The sequence below is a fragment of the Tetranychus urticae genome, chromosome 2, assembly GCF_039701765.1.
Source record: "Tetranychus urticae isolate SD_2017Ah chromosome 2, NJAU_TeUrti_SD_1.0, whole genome shotgun sequence".
NCBI classification, from domain to species: Eukaryota; Metazoa; Arthropoda; class Arachnida; order Trombidiformes; family Tetranychidae; genus Tetranychus; species Tetranychus urticae.
The window spans coordinates 26710047-26725805 of record NC_142959.1 but is presented as its reverse complement, the minus strand read 5'-3'; the positions used below and the strand labels follow the sequence as shown (position 1 = coordinate 26725805).

Sequence of the window (15759 nt, the reverse complement as noted above, 5' to 3'; positions counted from 1 at the left end):
ACAATGCCAAACAGATGAAACGATAACTTTTCTAGTGGGGTTACCATATCAGGTTATCCAAATTGTTTCCGATAATGGCAATCAAATGATTATCGACATTTACCATTCAAACAAAAATGTTCAAATCAAGTGAACGAATCAACCGGTAATTGGTTAATTAATGGGTTGAATGCGTCTGGGTAAAGATTAGCAAAATTAATGATCGATGTTGCTTCTAATATTGTAATACATTCTTGTTGACCATTTGTGCATTTTTTGTTCAACCATTTGCCTTTCACGATTCACGCGGTTAGCGTTTGGTCTATTGATGACTTTTATGGTCAACTAGGGGTCAATGAAGATTGTCAATCATCTTGATTATAATGGTTAAACTTGAAGGAGAGACAGAAAACATTTAAAATATTTCATTTGGAATCAGGTTTTAATATTTTTCTTCTTCTTGCTCTTCTTTTAAGTGCAGCAAGTTTCAATCATAATTAACCACCTTCTAAAGGTGTGTCCAGCCTCTCTCTCAACAAAACTGTCCTGACTATTCAGGTACAACATATAACAGGTAACAAGTGAGAGGAAAGAAGAAGAGAAAAAAACTGATCTGCAATTCCTTAAAGCATTTCATCATCCGACAGTTGCACTGTAACAGTTGTTATTAGATTCATGAGGCAATGTTTAACTTAAATTTCAATGTTATCAACTTTAAGAACAGGCAAATTAAAGTTAAAAATGGTCAAACAAACAGCATTTCACCATTTAGTATCATAACCATCGATATCACCTCATCAACTTGTAACTCGGCGGGAAAATTTCACCAGATAAGCTTTCAATTTTTTCTTCTTTTTCCACCTTTCCTTTCCTGTTTTCCCATCTTCTTTCAACTTGATTAAACTCTTGTGATAATCCAATGTCCGTACATTTATTTAAATGAAAACCCGTCATTAATCGTCAGAGGATATTGACTAGCAATTAAACCAAGAAATGGGTTTACCATCAAGGAAAGAAAGTGTAAACTTGCCTTCTTGTCTGACTTGGAAGGCTCTTCAGGTTCTTTTGTTTTTTCTTATTCTCTCTTCAGCAATTTTATCCAAATCAATAATAAGATTGAATTGTCCTCAAATTGATTATCAAACTATTATCTAATTAGAATCAGATTGAGATTAAATCTATGATACATTTGGCATGTTTGATCATTTACCATCAAGGTTACTCTTGTAAGAGTCTCAACCTCTTATTCAGTTTAACATTATATACAGAGTAAACTGTCATTTATTTCATGGTAATTCCCAACAATTTGCTATATTAAGATCAAGATATGTACAGTTTAACATTAACAGTATCAATTCATGAAATAAATGTATTATATAAGTAAAATTAAACGTTTTTAAATACTCTTCACCATTGAGCTCTTCTTTTACATTGGGAACATTTTATCTGAAATTTTATCAAACATTTTATCTTGAATCTTATTATTTTTATTTTCCTTTATCATTTACACTTCAATTTACTCATGTGATTAATTAGCATAAGTCATTGATTAACAAATTATGATTAGACAAAGTAAATTTTGACTATTTTTGATCTTTTCATTCATTTCCAGTTGTATTTCAATGTACTTTGCAACTTGAAAAACTGTAACACTTGTAGTAAATTGACTTTCAACTTTGAATGGTTAAACAAACGGCAGAAAAATTGATTTTGATAAAAAATTAACACAATTTTATTAGTAAAATTTTCATACGAAATTGATTTGAAATTGATTTACATTTGATTTCCCTTTTAAGTGTTAATTGTGGTTTTGGTTAAAAAAGATTCGATTACTGTTACATTGATTAAGACTCTATTAAGAGTTGATTTGTAGGGTGAAAAATATAACTTCTTGTCAACTTGTTGACAAGAATGATTGGTTAGGAATCAAGGTTATGATCTTAATACTTATACAATGGATTATCGATAAGAATTGTATGAATTAAATAAACTTTGGGATTCGTTCATTTTGATTAATAATTGAAAGAAACATAATGCCAATGATACCCAATTTTAGTTCGGCGAACTGGATTGGGTTTGAGTAGCAAAAAGAACGAGCTTTTGAAGTAGATTTTGTTCGACTTTTTGGCGTCTTGAAAATATTCTCATGTCACAATTTTTGATAATAATCAAGACTATATAAACAATCGGCAGGAACCAAACTTCCAATGCAATATTTTTCCATGAGATCATAGGCATCTTTACTGTGTCTTGAGTTTGAAAAAGCATTTGTAGCATCACGACCAGCGTTTTCTGCTATTATATAATCACCTCCAGGATGCTGAATAAGGATGAAAAGAATAAAAGATAAAACAAGAGTTAGATAACAAATTAATAACAAATATTTTCCCCTTCATCTACTTCTGTTTCAGAGATAAATGAAGCTTGTGTAACTTCATTTATCAATATAACCTACAAAGAGGCTGATGATGATGATATTGAAATGTAAAAAGAAACCTTTAAATGAAATGATTTAATCAAAAAAATCCAGATAAAGTACGTTAACTCGTTCGCATGAAATGTTTGAATAAAGGTTAAGAACGATGAGTATCGTCAATAATAAAGATCTTATTCTCCTTTTCTCTGGAATTTTTTCTTTACTCTGAAATACACTGAATTAACAGACTTTAGATTAGTTATTGGAATATTTTCTTGCAGCTTCAGCCTCTTTATATTTTACACCTATTTATATATATACATATATATGCTATTTTGTTTATTGCAGATTACTGAGTTAATCTCAAGTAGATTCAAGTAGGAATAGGGAAACTGGTATTATACTGTTATGCAAAAGTGATTGAAGATAATTATTACCTCATACATAAAATCAGTAACGTCATAGACTTTGTCGAAAAGGACAATCCAACAATCATAGACTGTACAATGTTCAGCAACTTGGGCGAGTGTATATTGAGATGAGGGAAGAGATTTGGTTTCAACGTCGTTTGTCCATGGGACAATTTTGGTGATCTCTTGAAAAAAAGAGTTTGGCAGCAATTTTTTCACAGATCTTGTAATTATTGAATCAACTTTACTCCATAAAGAGTCACATTCGTATTCAGACGAAATATCACAGTCAATTGCTGTGTTCTTGTTATTGTGATCTTCAACCACAAATTGTTCATCGTCCAGGCAATCTGGAGCATCTAAAGGTAATTCAGGTAAATCTTCATCCAAAATATCGGCCATTTGTTGAGTTGCTGACCATAATTTTTGAAAAGCTATTTGAGCTTGTTCAAATTTTTCCTTCCTTTTCTCACTTAATTCACCTTTAGATATTAATGTACGACGATTTTGTCGCTCCAATGATTGTAATGATTTATGATCACGAACTATGTGACTTGCTAAACTTTTATAATAATCTTTTAAAAGATTTCTTAATCCTCTTTGACGATCAGATGCTAAAAAATCACTTTTAACCAATGAAATACCATATTTATCAGATAATATACGCATTTTACGTGGAGTTAAACCGGCATAATCATCACCACAATGACGGCAAAATGTTAATATTATATTGATATTGTTATGATTTTCTTTATCACTGGTTACCAGAAGAGTTAATAGATTACCAAGTATGGGAAGACCTTCTTTCAATGTAAATATTCCACATGTTATAAGTTCAGCAAAAAATCTTATATCGATTCTCATTTTGGATAAATTTAAATTTGCCAAATCACTTGGTTTTTTGGGTAAACTTTTATTCCATGAATCTAATAGTTGAGATGAAAAATCTGAATAACGTTGATGTAAAAGTGAACATATTTTGATTGCCATCGGAATATCGGACATTTTTAATTTAGCTTCGACCAAAGCACCAGCAACTTCAGATATATATTTGGATAAATTTAATGATAACATATCCTTAATAAGACTTTCCTTTTGACCTTCTGTCATGTTTCGCAGCTTTTTAACGAATGCACAGTTCTTTTTAGCACCAAAGTCTAAGCCTTGAAGATCTTCCTCTGCTCTGGTATAATCTGGACGTTCATTTTGAGCTCTTAGTTCAGCTTTTTGTTGAAATTTGTCTTCACATTCTCGTATATATTCACCAAGTGATTCCTTTTCAACGACAGCATTTACTTGATCACCTGATTCACTTTTATCCTCATTATTGTCGACCATTATATCTCATTAACTTTAATTTGAGTGTGAATATTGATTAAAGTTGATTTTATCGTTAATCCACGTCAATATGAATACTCAGGTTTATGAAAATAAATCAAAAAAACAACTGTTAACACGATTCTTTGACCAAAAGAGAAAGCGAAAATTCAAAACAGTTATAGAGAGGAAAATGCACCACGATTTAAGGTTGACGACAAGTTGACCATCCAATGTAAGTATCGAAGTAATAGTTTTAATAAACACAATTAAAGAAATAATTAATTAAATGACAAGCAAATTAACAAATATAACATACAATTTGGTTAGAATTAGAAAAAAAACAAAGATTCAAATGCTTGTGATGTAAATAAAGGGTGACAGACGATTGAGGATTTACGAGTTTAACAGCAACTATTGGTTAAAGATAAAAAATGGGAGAGTCAAAAATCAGAGAGCAAAGTGAAGGCTACAATTGATCAAAAGAAACTTGTTTTGCAAAAAAATGAGTGCTTTAAGTGCTTTAGTACAACGCCACCAAGCATCATAATTTGCAAACTCTTAAGATCCTAACAATAAATCTTATTTTTCAATGATCTTCGGAAGTATTAGATCACAAGAATTTTGATCGCTCGAAATAATCAGATAAAAAAGATACTTTTTTTCTGTATTTTCCTACTTAATGATTACTGATGTATCTTTATCATCTTTGACTTTAAATTTTGACCGATTATGTCTAAAGGTTTCGCTCTTTCGATCAAGATTAGGCCATCCCTAGTCTTTGGATCAAATATGCTGTTGGTCACTGAAAAGCTCTTCCTTTCGTTTTCCTTCTACTATTAATAATAGTCAAAGAGTTGAGATTCGAGACTCGATGTGTTGTTAAGAGCATCAATTGAAATCCTTTTGTTCAATTTAAAGATTTGTGATTCACAACTATTGTGAAGGGATAAGCGCGAGTTGGCAGCGATTCAAGGTTCAAACTTCGATTGCTTTATTTGCAATTTTGCATGTTCATGTTTTATCAGCCCTGCTAAGTTAATGAAACTTTTGATCGCTCAACATAAATTGAGCTTGTAAAAATATCTAACTGGTTTGATTTACAGACAAGTTTTTTGCTTCGAGTGCTGATAGCAAACAGAGAACTTATTTTTCAAGCTTACAATTGATTGGTGAACACAAATGATCGTTTCTTTTTTCGATTTGTCGGCAATTCTCTGTGGTCAATGACATTAAGGCTTTTCGCATAAAATAATGACAACATGACGACTATACTTAATAGGAATAGGTCAAAAATGGTAACACTATTCGTCTTGCAGTTTAATGACTTTCAATCTTGTTTAGTTGAATGACTTTAGCAAACAGTTAATCAATTTCGCTAAACCAGCGAATGGACTAATGTGTGCGATGACAATGTTGTTTAAATTTCAAATAAAAAACATGTTGCGATTAAAATAAAATTAGGAGTTGAACAATTTATCTGGTAATGTCGCGGCTTCCAAGGCGCCACCCAAACAATCAAAATTGTTGATTCAACAATAACGGTTCTGCAAAGTGCTGCCATCTCAAGTGTAAGCTGACTATTAGGATGGGTTTTACTGACAAACCGTTTGTGTTTATCTTTACATCTTTTTTGAAACAAATTAATTAGTTCGAGCGAAGCAAAGTTGAAGTTCAAATACAGCAATTTCATTCGTAAAACTTCATTGATGGCCTACACAAAAATAAGCATTCAGTCACGGTCTGTAAAAAAATAAGATCTCTTTTTGTTCAGACTCTGGTATCTTCAAGTCTTGCGAGGTTTCCGCTACTTCTAGTGGAATGGATGGACACAGTTTTCTTGTATTGGCCAACGGAACTTCATTACATTTCAATCGAATTAACAATCAACAATCGAATTAGCACAAGTCAACAAACTTTTTATACGCTCGCTCAGGCTATATCTCTTGATGGCTTGACTATTAGTATATCGATAGTTAGTCACTCAATATTATGCAGAGTGAACCCGAGTAGTTACACTCAAAGTGCATTGTCAGATACGGCTTCCCAATCATTTACAAAAAATGAAATATTATAATGGTAATTATGTTTGTATTACAAGAACTTTTGGAACTTAAATTAAATTGAATTAAATTTTAAAATGAAATCAATTCGGGAAAAATTAAGTTATTAGGGAAAGTAACTACTTTAAAGTGATGAGATGCCTTTTATGAGTGCGGTACTATATTAGGCTGTGAAAAATTTAGCTGCATTCGAGTTCAAGTGATTCTGTATTCGTGTTTATTGGTTTCTGTTTTGTAAGATTGTCTAGCTGATGTTCAGATCTTGATGAGGTTGTGTGCTATTCGCTCAGTGAAGTTAATCGGTAGCAAAACTAAAGATTTAGTTATGGCTGAATTTGATTCAATACAATTCTGGTTTAAGTGAGTGTTTTTGAAAAAAATCAACAATATTTGGCCTTCTCTTTGGACCATTTCACAATGAGTGCAACCAGTGTATTGCTGTTGTTGCTAAAAAGACACAATTTTCACATTTATACACAAATTGACACAACTGGCAACTGGCACAAAAACGGGAAAAATCCATTTCATTCAAATTTAGACTCTGTTAGTTTGTAGGGACATAATTCCCGAACCACTTTGTGCTATTAAAAAATTTCTAAGATAAGAAGTTTTCGAGAAAATCGAGTTCGAAGTTGAAACTGCGATCGCCTTTTGTACAATAATAAAAGCAGATTTTTTCTTGAAATTCATTTCGCTGATGTAAATTTTGATGTTCAACCGGAAAATGCACTTATTTCGTGTAATAAAATTTCCTATTTTCTGCTCAATAGATAAGTTCGATTTTAAGTTAAACTGACCTTATTCAATGAGCATAAGAGTTAGAGAACTGAAACTTATTGTTAGGCCATAAAAGTTGTTGGTAAAGATCATAAATCAAATACAATTTTCGATTTATCCACAGTTCTCTTGATTTTGACTATTTACCTAAAAACTTTTGATCTCAATATTTCGAGAATGGCATCACCTAAAATCATCATTCTTTCGCCGAGAAATTCTTTGTTAATTAGTAAACCAAATCGATTTACTAAATTTTCATTAGCGCATTTGTATTATGATTTTTGGGTAGTAAATGCACGAAGAACAATCTTATTCAACAAATAAAACTCATCTCAACCCATTTCTTGGTAAATAAACCATTTTTCTGGTTAAACTTACAAACTTAATGCAAAAAGTACTGCAAAAAGCTCGAACATTTGAGTAAAGAGTTGAGACTTGGTGGGTTTGTAGGGATAGATAAACTAAGTTCATTGATACTTTTAAATAATTCATCCAATGAATCGTTCATGAGAAAATCGAGGTCAAAGTTGTAACTTCGATCTCCATTTGTTCAACTATGGAAGCACATTTTTTCATGAAACTCATCCATCTTATGTAACTTTTGATGAGCAACCATAAAACGGTCTTATTTTTAGAAATAACATTTTCTGTTTTTGTAAAACAGATCAACTTCGATTTTCGATTAAACCGACCTTATTCAATGAGCATAAGAGTTAGAGAACTGAAACTTATTATTGGTGCATGAAAATTGTTCGAACACATCATGGATCGAATACTTTTTTCGATTCATCACTAGTTCTCTTGATTTTGGCCGTTGGACTTAAAACTTTTGACCTCAATATTTCGAGAATGGAAGGACCTGACATTACTATTCTTTTATCAAACTTTAGATTTCATTATGGGCTATAATACAGTGAAATATTAAACTATTAAAGATCCCACAGAAAAGTACGTGCATTGTGTTACTTATGTTTAGACTTGATTTATAAAGTTGAATTGTTACCAAACAAAAATCTTTTATGTTGGAAGAATATTCATTATTAAATGAGTCAACTCAGATTTTCTTGGTATCCAGTCATATCAAGTTATAGTCTATTACAAAATCTAATATTTGGCTAAAGAATAGTGATTTTAGGTGATGCCATTCTCTAAATATTGATGCTCAAAGTTTTAAGTCCAATGGCCAAAAGCAAGAGAACTGTTCATAAATTGAAAAAAAAGTTCAATCTATGATGTGTAAAAACAATTTTTATGGATAGATAACAAGTTTCAGATCTCTAACTTCATCGATCACAGAGATCGGTTCATTTAACTGAAAATCGAACTTGATTGGTTTTACAGAAAAAGAAAATGTTATTCCGCTAAATAAGACCATTTTCTGGTTGTTCATCATAAGAAACATTAGTGAAATAAGTTTCGTGAAAAGGTCTGCTTCTTAAGCTGAACAAGAGGTGATCAAAGTTTCAACTTTGATCTCGATTTCCACGAAAACTGACCATCGGACTAATTATTCAATACCACCAACGGACTCAGATTTTATGTCCCTACAAACCCACCAAGTCTCAACTCTTTACTCAAATGTTCGAGCTTTTTGCAGTACTTTTTGCATTAAGTTTGTAAGTTTAACCAGAAAAATGGTTTATTTACCAAGATATGAGTTGAAATGAGTTTTATTTGTTGAATAAGTTTGTTCTTCATACAGTTACGACCCAAAAATCAAGGTACGAATTTGCTAATGATAATTTTTTAAATTGGATTGAATTACTCGTTAGTAAAGAATTAAATTTGCGATAAAATGATTATTGTAGGTGATGCCATTCTCGAAATATTGAGGTCAAAAGTTTTAAGTCCAACGGCCAAAATCAAGAGAACTAGTGATGAATCGAAAAAAGTATTCGATCCATGATGTGTTCGAACAATTTTCATGCACCAATAATAAGTTTCAGTTCTCTAACTCTTATGCTCATTGAATAAGGTCGGTTTAATCGAAAATCGAAGTTGATCTGTTTTACAAAAACAGAAAATGTTATTTCTAAAAATAAGACCGTTTTATGGTTGCTCATCAAAAGTTACATAAGATGGATGAGTTTTAGGAAAAAATATGCTTCCATAGTTGAACAAATGGAGATCGAAGTTTTCACTTTGACCTCGATTTTCTCATGAACGATTTATTGGATGAATTATTTAAAAGTATTAATGAACTTAGTTTTTCTATCCCTACAAACCCACCAAGTCTCAACTCTTTACTCAAATGTTCGAGCTTTTTGCAGTACTTTTTGCATTAAGTTTGTAAGTTAAACCAGAAAAATGGTTTATTTACCAGAAAATGGGTTGAAATGAGTTTTAATTGTTGAATGAGTTTGTTCTTCGTGCATTTACGACCCAAAAATCATATTACAAATGTGCTAATGAAAATTTATTAAATTGGATTGAATTACTAATTATAAAACATTACGTTGGCATAAGAATGATGATTGTAGGTGATATTATTCGCGAAATATTGAGGTCAAAAGTTTTATGTCCAATGTCCAAAAGCAAGAGAACTGATGATGAATCGAAAAAAGTATTCAATCCATGATTTGTACCAACAACTTTTATGGACGAATAATAAGTTTAAGATCTCTAACTCTCATGCTTATAGAATACGGTCGGTTTAACTAAAAATCGAACTTATCTGTTGGGCAGAAAATAGAAAATTTTATTTTACTAAATAACTGTATTTTCTGGTTGAATATTAAAAGCTACATCAGCGGCATGAATTTCATGAAAAAATCTGCTTTTATTATTGTACAAACAAAGATCGAAGTTTCAACTTTCAACTCGATTTTCTCGAAAACAATTGATCTGAGAAATTTTTGCATCGCACAAAGAGACTCAGCTTTCATGCTTCTACCAACCTACAGAGTCTAAACTTAAAAGAAGTTAATTTTTACCCGTTTTTGTCCATTTTTCTTTCAGTATTTTGTCAATTTATGCATAAATGTGACATTGTGTGATAATGTGAAATAATTGTGTCAATTGAAAATTAGAAATAGATTGTTAATTTTTTTAAGCAATGTTTTCATCTCATATTGATTTTATTAATGGAATTGAGTTATTTCTTCAATTTAATTGATAATCTAATTGGAGGTTAATCCTTGCCTTCGCTTTTATCATCCAAATGTTCTCATCTCGATTTACCGATCGTTTTCTGCGTTTAAACTCAATCATTAATATTTATCATGAATTCGTCTTCAAACGTGATTTTAAACCGGTCAAGGGGTTATTCGCCTTTTTTCATAAATAAACTGACATCAACTGTTGAAAAATTAAATAATTTTTACCTTGTAATGATGAATCTTCTGGTGACTTCTTCCGGGTTTATGCTCAAGATTCCTAGAAAGGTTGAATTATGAAACAAATGCATCACAGACAAGAAGAAAAGTGAGTAAATATTAATTTCCTTCTTCATGAGACTGTAAAGTCATCATCATTTAATATAATTTGTTTGCTTCTTCTATTCACCACAGTTGACCCCAAATCATAATTAACAATATAGATGATTAAATGAAGCCTCCCCCTAAATTGAACCAAAGATCAACTCAAAGCGAAAAATGTGAAACAAAACAAAGCGAAAAGCGTAAATGGTTAAACTATAAATATCAAGTAATTTACTGATCAATACACAGTTAATTGTCTAATCACATAGTAAATCAAACAAGTGTTCAACATAAATCAAAAACAATGGTTTCAATAATAACTTTCACTTTAACCATCTTGGTAGTCAGTCTATCAATCCATTGTGATCCTTTACCATCAACACCTTCAGGAGATGCTGCTTCATCCAAACCCAAAATATCAACCGATCTGGTTCTCGATGCCTTTGAATTGTTTCGACGATTGCTCCAAGAATCTTCCGTAGTCCCTTCAGGTGCTGTTGGAGTCAATGGAAAGGAGAAGGAATCAGCCGATCATTCATCCTCAGTCCCAATCGGAGCCCACCATTATTCACCTCTTCTCCGTCTCGATCCCTTAATATTGTCTAAACCCATTGTCCATGAAGTCAGAGATGCTAAAAGTCCAACCACTGGTAAAATCGTGTTAACCCTGGAGAATGTACAATTCACTGGATTCTCTGATTTTAAAGTTGAACAAATCTCAAATGCTGGACCTTGTCTTAACTTCCAACACTTGATTCCTAAATTGAACACTTGTGCAAATTATACAGTCGATTATTATCTATTTGATTCAATTCCACTCAGAATCTCGGAAGGAGCTGTTAAGGCAACAATCCCTAAAGCCAAAATAGTTGGACGCTTCTTTGCTTTTGCCTCTGTTATCGGAGATTGGTCAAGAACTTCACAGTTCAACTTGACTACCACTGTTGATGATGAAGTTGCTTTGATGGTTTCACCAACTTATACTATTTCCGATCGATTTGTTCTTGATTCAAGTATGGGACAGTTTGATGCTGCCATCAGATCATCTCTTCCTGAAGTCTCTGAGGCTCTGAGAAACGCTTACTCTAAAGTGATTGAAATGAAACTCAGTGATTAAAAAAATGAAAAATTAATATCTTTCTCATTACCATCATCATAATTATTAAAGTAAACTTTAAATTACCATCAAAATTTTATGTTTTCTCTTTATTCAACTTGAAACTCATGAAAATAACCTCTTATGATGACAATCGATTGAGATGAAAAATATTTCAAACAAACAGTTAAACTCAAATGTTTGATTATGAACATGTAAAGATCCAATCGGAATGATATTTCACTATTCTTCGTGTCTTGTGTTTCAGATAAGTATTACTCTTGTTTTGGATCAACAGTCATCATCTCGTAACCTTTGCCTCTAGATACATCTGGGTTGACCAAAGAGTCAAGTTCAGTTATTGATGATATAATGATGTCTATTGATCCTGAGATAATTCATAAGGAAGACAAACGTCCCATATTTGTCTCACCTTTCCTTTTTTAAGGTTAAACATTTTGTTTATTGTGCTTTTCATGTATATTGTTATCAAACATTTAGACTCTTAATGTCAGATGTTATTTCATATCATAAAGAATACACTGAATGATACAAATATACATAAAAGTCAGAGAAGGTAAAAAGGTAGAAGAAGATAATGTTGTGATAATATTCATTCATTTTTTGCCAGTCAACGTTTACAGAATTAGATTTTATGGATTGTGTCCTATTAATAATTAAAATAAAATTGTTATCTGGTTAATTAAGGTATTTCCCTGGACTGGTCATCACAGGACCTCAATCACATCCATCAATTATTATCATTATTACTTATGCATGAAAGATAAGCCCATTGGTCTGTAAAAGCCTTAAACTTTCAATGATAAAGTTCAATATACTCTGCATTACTTTATTATCAATTATAATTAATGAATCGATACATGACTAAATCACAATGGGATAATAACTCTTATTACTCTTAAACATATCTAAATATCCTTGATACAGAAAATATTTAGTCTCATTATGCATTTATTATGAGTTTATTACCCAAACCCAACCCAAAATGAGCTGTACATTCATCGATTTTTGTGTAATTTTACTGACTATACTTTTATGGACACGTCTTTTTGTTGATATTTGTGCTTTACATTTAAATACAAACAGATAAAACAAAATACATAAAGTCAGTCAGGAGTTTATTAATCAAAATTTTAAATAGGAATCAACATTTTTTGATTGTTTTCATTCCATCAGAAAGTGAATAAACAAATAAACTCGGCTAAATGAATGTAGGTAAAATGGGAAATCAAGTTTTCATTTCTATGCCTTGATATCTATTCTGATCATAGATCATTAATAAACCATTTAATTACAAGAGACAATTAAATTTTGAGAACTGTTACAATTTGTTGATTGTAACTCTTTTAGAGAGAAATAATGGAGAGATAACATTAACAGAATTGGGGTTAAATTAAGAGAAAGAGAAAGGAAAAAAACATTGTCAAGGTAACTCGAATCATTAAGATGGTAAATGTAGGTTAGATGGGGAATGAGATTTGTTTTCATATCTGGTGAGTTTCTTTTTTTAGATGAAATTTTCACTTTTTCCTTTTCGTTTAGATTTGCTTTGAAAAATAATTTATAGCAAAAAAGGATGATAATGGAGAGATGATGATGAAGATAAACAATATGGAGCAAGAGTTGTTTATTTATTTGTTTCAGTGGATTTTAAATAACCTTTGAGTGAATGAAAATATAAACCATAAGGTTTATTTAATATGTAGTTGCAGTGGTTGTCTAATTATGGGTTTGAAGATGATGCATCTCGAGGAAGATGAACACCCATAAGAGAGAGTAAATTGGATCCTGGTCCAGGCAAACCATTTTGACTATCAAAAGATTCCAATATGTTTTTTAAGGCAGTTAATTCTGGATCAACGGGCGGAAGGGTTGCATCTTTATTATCACTTTTAACATTATCAATATCACTTTCACCGTCCAGGTCTATATCTTCATCGCAGCTTGCCAAAGGAGGGGCCACTTTGGTTGCGTTCAACGGTTTTCTTTCAAAGCTTTTACCAACTTCAGTTTCATCCAATTCTCTGTCCATAGCTTCCATGTAATGTTTGACTTCCTTCGCATAATCCACCGGTTCAGAGTTATTTTTATCCTTCTTTCTTTTGGTCAGCTTTTTAGTTTTACCCAGACGCTTTGTTGGCGTAATTTCACTGTGATGTATACGCATAACACCATTTTCATCTTCATCGCTCTCAAAACTATCATCTTCATCGGGTGCACTTTCCATCTCATAATCTGACATGCCAGATGATGATGAGCTTGATTCGGTTGAAGGCAATTTAAATGAAAGAATGTTTTTAAGAGCATCAACAAACTTGTCTTCATCAAATTCAACTGGTTTACCATTCTTTTTGGAATCTCCATTGGATTTCCATTTTAAATCTTCGCGTGAACTGGGAACTTCAGCACCTTCGATTCCCGAATCGTCGTAGTTGATAAATGATTTGAAAACTTCAGGAATAGCTGTAGCAAGATTTTCATTAAGATCTTTACCATTAGAAAATTGTTTGATTAGAATATCATCCAACTTTGCTTGGTCAAGATTCATCCATTCATCACTATCTTCCTTATCCAAGCAATTTTCTTCTCGTTTCAAGCGATCGAGATCAACTGATACCGTATTTAGTAGCTTGAGAATTTTTTGCCCAATTTCTTCTTCAGTGGTCATTGAATCCTGAGAAAAGTCCATTGATGAACGATAAAAGTCATAAGCTTTATAAAGTAAGTCTCTGTACTTTTTAGAGCCTTGTAAGTTTCCTTTAAAGTAACCTTTATCTTCCAAACTTTTTACCATGGTAAGCCAGCGTTTTTCATTGCAATTTTCATAATTAACATTGGTTGATGTTTTGTCTCCACCATTAAATGTTGTACCTCGATTTGCTAGAATCTCAAAACCACAGGCAATTTTCACACCTAAATCATAAGATTTGAATAACGGTGAATCTTTGGGAGGTAGATTCCATCCTACTTTTGGATCAGGTTGAAATTTTTGACTGATTGCTTGAGCATATAGACATTTGGTGAAAGTGACATTTCGTTTGACCCGATTTTCCGGAGGAAAATATTTCATTGATCTACAAGCTTTTAGATCGATCGCATCACGATGATAAAATGCTCTAATAGCCCATGTTATTAAATTTGGTTGATGATTGAGAAGTGCAGCAACACCTGCTGGAATAAAACAATGAGCATGATGTTTCTGGCCATTTATCTGTTCTGGAAATATGCTTATTCGTTTGCGAATAGAGTATTGAATTTTTTCACTGCATTTAGTCTTTTTGGTCTCATCTCGAATAATGGAGAGCGCTTGGGTTATTTGTATTGGTGAATAATCATCGCTGTCTTTGGGAAAGGGAACTATGCTGGGTGGGATTAAGTGCACTTCACCGTTAAAAATGAATACTCGATTTTCAGTAGTTTCTGGATCAGCCCAGCCTGGTAAGTAGTCAGCAGCTTCAATCAGTAAAAATTGTCCATCCGAGTCTTCAACACTAACCACAAGACGAGAGTCCAATTGAGTTAGTTTTATCAGCAAATATACGATAAACCACTCATCTTCAACATTATCCTCAAAACATGTAGTCCCTTCGACATATGCAACTAATGAGGAAAATAATTAACAAGGAAATTAAAAAAACACCAAAACAGTTATGAATCGATATAATCGAAAGAAAAATATCAAAAAAAAAATAATGTTTAACTAATCATAGTAGGAGTTGAACATCAAAGATACAATGAACAATGAACAAACCTTGATTAGACGAGGTATTAGTCGAATGTAAATTAAATTCTTCAAAATGCCAAATATAATCCTTGAGGAAATCACTCAATTTATTGAAACAATCTAAAGTATAGTCTTTGAGATGATCACCATGAGTCGATTTATCACTGAGTAAACTTAAATCGGGATAAAGACGATAATGGACGGTATTTTCTTTCAGAATAACTTGATTATTTGTAGCCATCGATAGAGAGAAAAAGTTATCGCTGATGGTAATTTGTAATAAAATAGATTAACGATGAAAGGGAAAAAAACCGTAAGAAATGAGTCGTAAGATTGTAAGCTTCTTGCAGTGGTGAAAATGCAGGATTTATGGTGGTGATTATTATATGATGGAAGTAACAAAGTTGATAGCGAACGTGATTAAGAAAATGAACAAAAAATAAATTACAACTCCATATCGCTGTACAGAAATGGTTGAGAAAAGACTAAACAAGACACTGAAAATCCATATGACTATTTGAAATTAGTGAGTTGAAA

The 15759-nt window shown here is 31.9% G+C and overlaps 3 protein-coding genes across 3 annotated transcripts; 1 reads left to right on the top strand and 2 right to left on the bottom strand.

The window, feature by feature from the left end:
- Nucleotides 1–1687: 1687 nt before the first annotated feature.
- LOC107360811 (regulator of nonsense transcripts 2) lies at nucleotides 1688–4502 on the bottom strand. Its single transcript, XM_015927536.3, has 2 exons — nucleotides 2833–4502; nucleotides 1688–2299 (listed from the first exon to the last, which is right to left on the bottom strand). The coding sequence occupies exons 1-2, from the start codon at nucleotides 4141–4143 to the stop codon at nucleotides 2129–2131; spliced, it is 1482 nt and encodes a 493-aa protein (XP_015783022.2). The 5' UTR covers nucleotides 4144–4502; the 3' UTR covers nucleotides 1688–2128.
- A 5643-nt stretch (nucleotides 4503–10145) lies between these two features.
- LOC149094240 (uncharacterized) lies at nucleotides 10146–11567 on the top strand. Its single transcript, XM_089267156.1, has 2 exons — nucleotides 10146–10385; nucleotides 10472–11567. Exon 2 carries the CDS (start codon nucleotides 10686–10688, stop codon nucleotides 11496–11498), a length of 813 nt encoding a protein of 270 aa, XP_089123282.1. The 5' UTR covers nucleotides 10146–10385; nucleotides 10472–10685; the 3' UTR covers nucleotides 11499–11567.
- Nucleotides 11568–12599: 1032 nt separating this feature from the next.
- On the bottom strand, nucleotides 12600–15689 carry ecd (ecdysoneless cell cycle regulator). The gene is made up of 2 exons (XM_015927265.2): nucleotides 15250–15689; nucleotides 12600–15098 (listed from the first exon to the last, which is right to left on the bottom strand). Exons 1-2 carry the CDS (start codon nucleotides 15461–15463, stop codon nucleotides 13222–13224), a joined length of 2091 nt encoding a protein of 696 aa, XP_015782751.2. The 5' UTR covers nucleotides 15464–15689; the 3' UTR covers nucleotides 12600–13221.
- Between the last annotated feature and the right edge of the window lie 70 nt (nucleotides 15690–15759).